General features: G+C 49.3%; 1 protein-coding gene across 1 annotated transcript in view; it reads right to left on the bottom strand.

The window, feature by feature from the left end:
- Nucleotides 1–1,464, bottom strand: part of ITCH (itchy E3 ubiquitin protein ligase) — a gene marked incomplete at its 5' end in the record, with an annotated part of 79,964 nt that overhangs the window by 72,355 nt on the left and 6,145 nt on the right. Inside the window, one exon of the mRNA XM_014527023.2 lies at nt 849–986. Coding sequence (XP_014382509.1) covers nt 849–986 — 138 coding nt within the window. The remainder of the gene's footprint in view (nt 1–848; nt 987–1,464) is intronic.

Below are 1,464 nucleotides of genomic sequence, written 5' to 3'. Positions count from 1 at the left end.
CCCTGCCACTCGTCTGGGAGAGCGGGGGGGGGGGCGCCAAGCTCTTCCTGGTGGGGTGGGGCTGCAGCTACAAATTCACCGTAGCCCCTTCCCAGCACAGCCCCGCCCCACTGGGAAGAGATTGGCATAGCCCTGGCCCCAGCCCACCCCGCACAGACCTAGAGGCACACCTGTCCCCACGCTCCCTGGGAAAAGCGGCAGGAGCAGCGGCAGGAGCCACCAGGTGAGTGGGTGAGCGCTTGATGATCCACCATCCAGCGGCTCCTGGCTGAGCAGTGTACAGTGGCAGGAGCCACTCCCTTGCCTCTCCGGACAAACCGTGGCACCATCCTGTGCCCACCCAGCCCTGGATGGGCAGCACTTGCCCCAGCCCCATACCCCCCTCACTGTGGGAGCCTTGATTTGCCCCCCACCATGCTCCTTCCCTTCTCCCTCCCCTTCCACTACACCAGACTTACCAGCTGGAGGCAGCTCTCCATGCTGCTGGGCTGTGCTCCCCACTGCCTGTCCTGTTCTGTGGCTATGCACATGAGCGGGCCATTTATCAGCCACATTTTCAGCCTGATATAGACGATTTCCGATATAGTAATTTTTCTTTATATTGGTGCCAATCCGATATCAGACCGATGCATCGGTGTACCTCTAACTGGAATGGATACTGAAATATTATTTGAGACCATCACAACTGCAAACCTCAAAAGAAACAAAGAGATGTTGGGAGCATTCACTGTTTGCAAGAGTGAAACAGAAACTACTGTATGTGTTATAAACAACATGTCTCGTTTTCAGTTAAAATAAGCGTATTGTACAGATTATGCATACTGTAAACTTAAATAACCGTTACTCACTTCTTAGATTTGTAGCATCACCATTAGTTAGGAGCTCAGGATCTACCTGCATCCCATCTAGACAGACAGATAAGTCTCCTATAACTTCTGCTGGATCTCTGTCACTGACAAGCTGCAATGTCACAACCACCTGCTCAACTGAAAAAGAAAAAAAATACAGAAATATTAGCAGCTTCTCTGTTTATGAATCACTAACATTTACATTTTATTGCAAAAATTGTCAAACCTACAAGGGAAAAAAATCAGGTCTAACTGTAGCTTTACATATTAATCATTTTTACTTAAGCTCTTGCCGAATAATAATTAATCCTTCCATGATTCCTCTGAATTGGTATTACTTCCATATCAAAAACGGAAAACTAAGTTTGAGAGGTGATGCAGCTTGCAGACAGAAAGGACTAGTTTTGCAGCAATCATCAGAACTTTACAGTTTCTAGCTCAGGGGTGGGCAAAATATGGCTTGTGGGCCACATCTGGCCTGCCAGGCACTTCCAGCGCCCAATGCAGCACCCAATGAATTGCACCCCACCCAGCCCTTCTGCCCATGAGGGTGGGAGCAAGGTGCCCATGTGTACAAGCCCCCAACATGCCTTATTGGGCCTTGCTCCAAGTCTTT

This window comes from Alligator sinensis, unplaced genomic scaffold, assembly GCF_000455745.1.
Source record: "Alligator sinensis unplaced genomic scaffold, ASM45574v1 scaffold690_2, whole genome shotgun sequence".
NCBI classification, from domain to species: Eukaryota; Metazoa; Chordata; order Crocodylia; family Alligatoridae; genus Alligator; species Alligator sinensis.
This window is presented reverse-complemented; position numbering and strand designations above follow the sequence as displayed.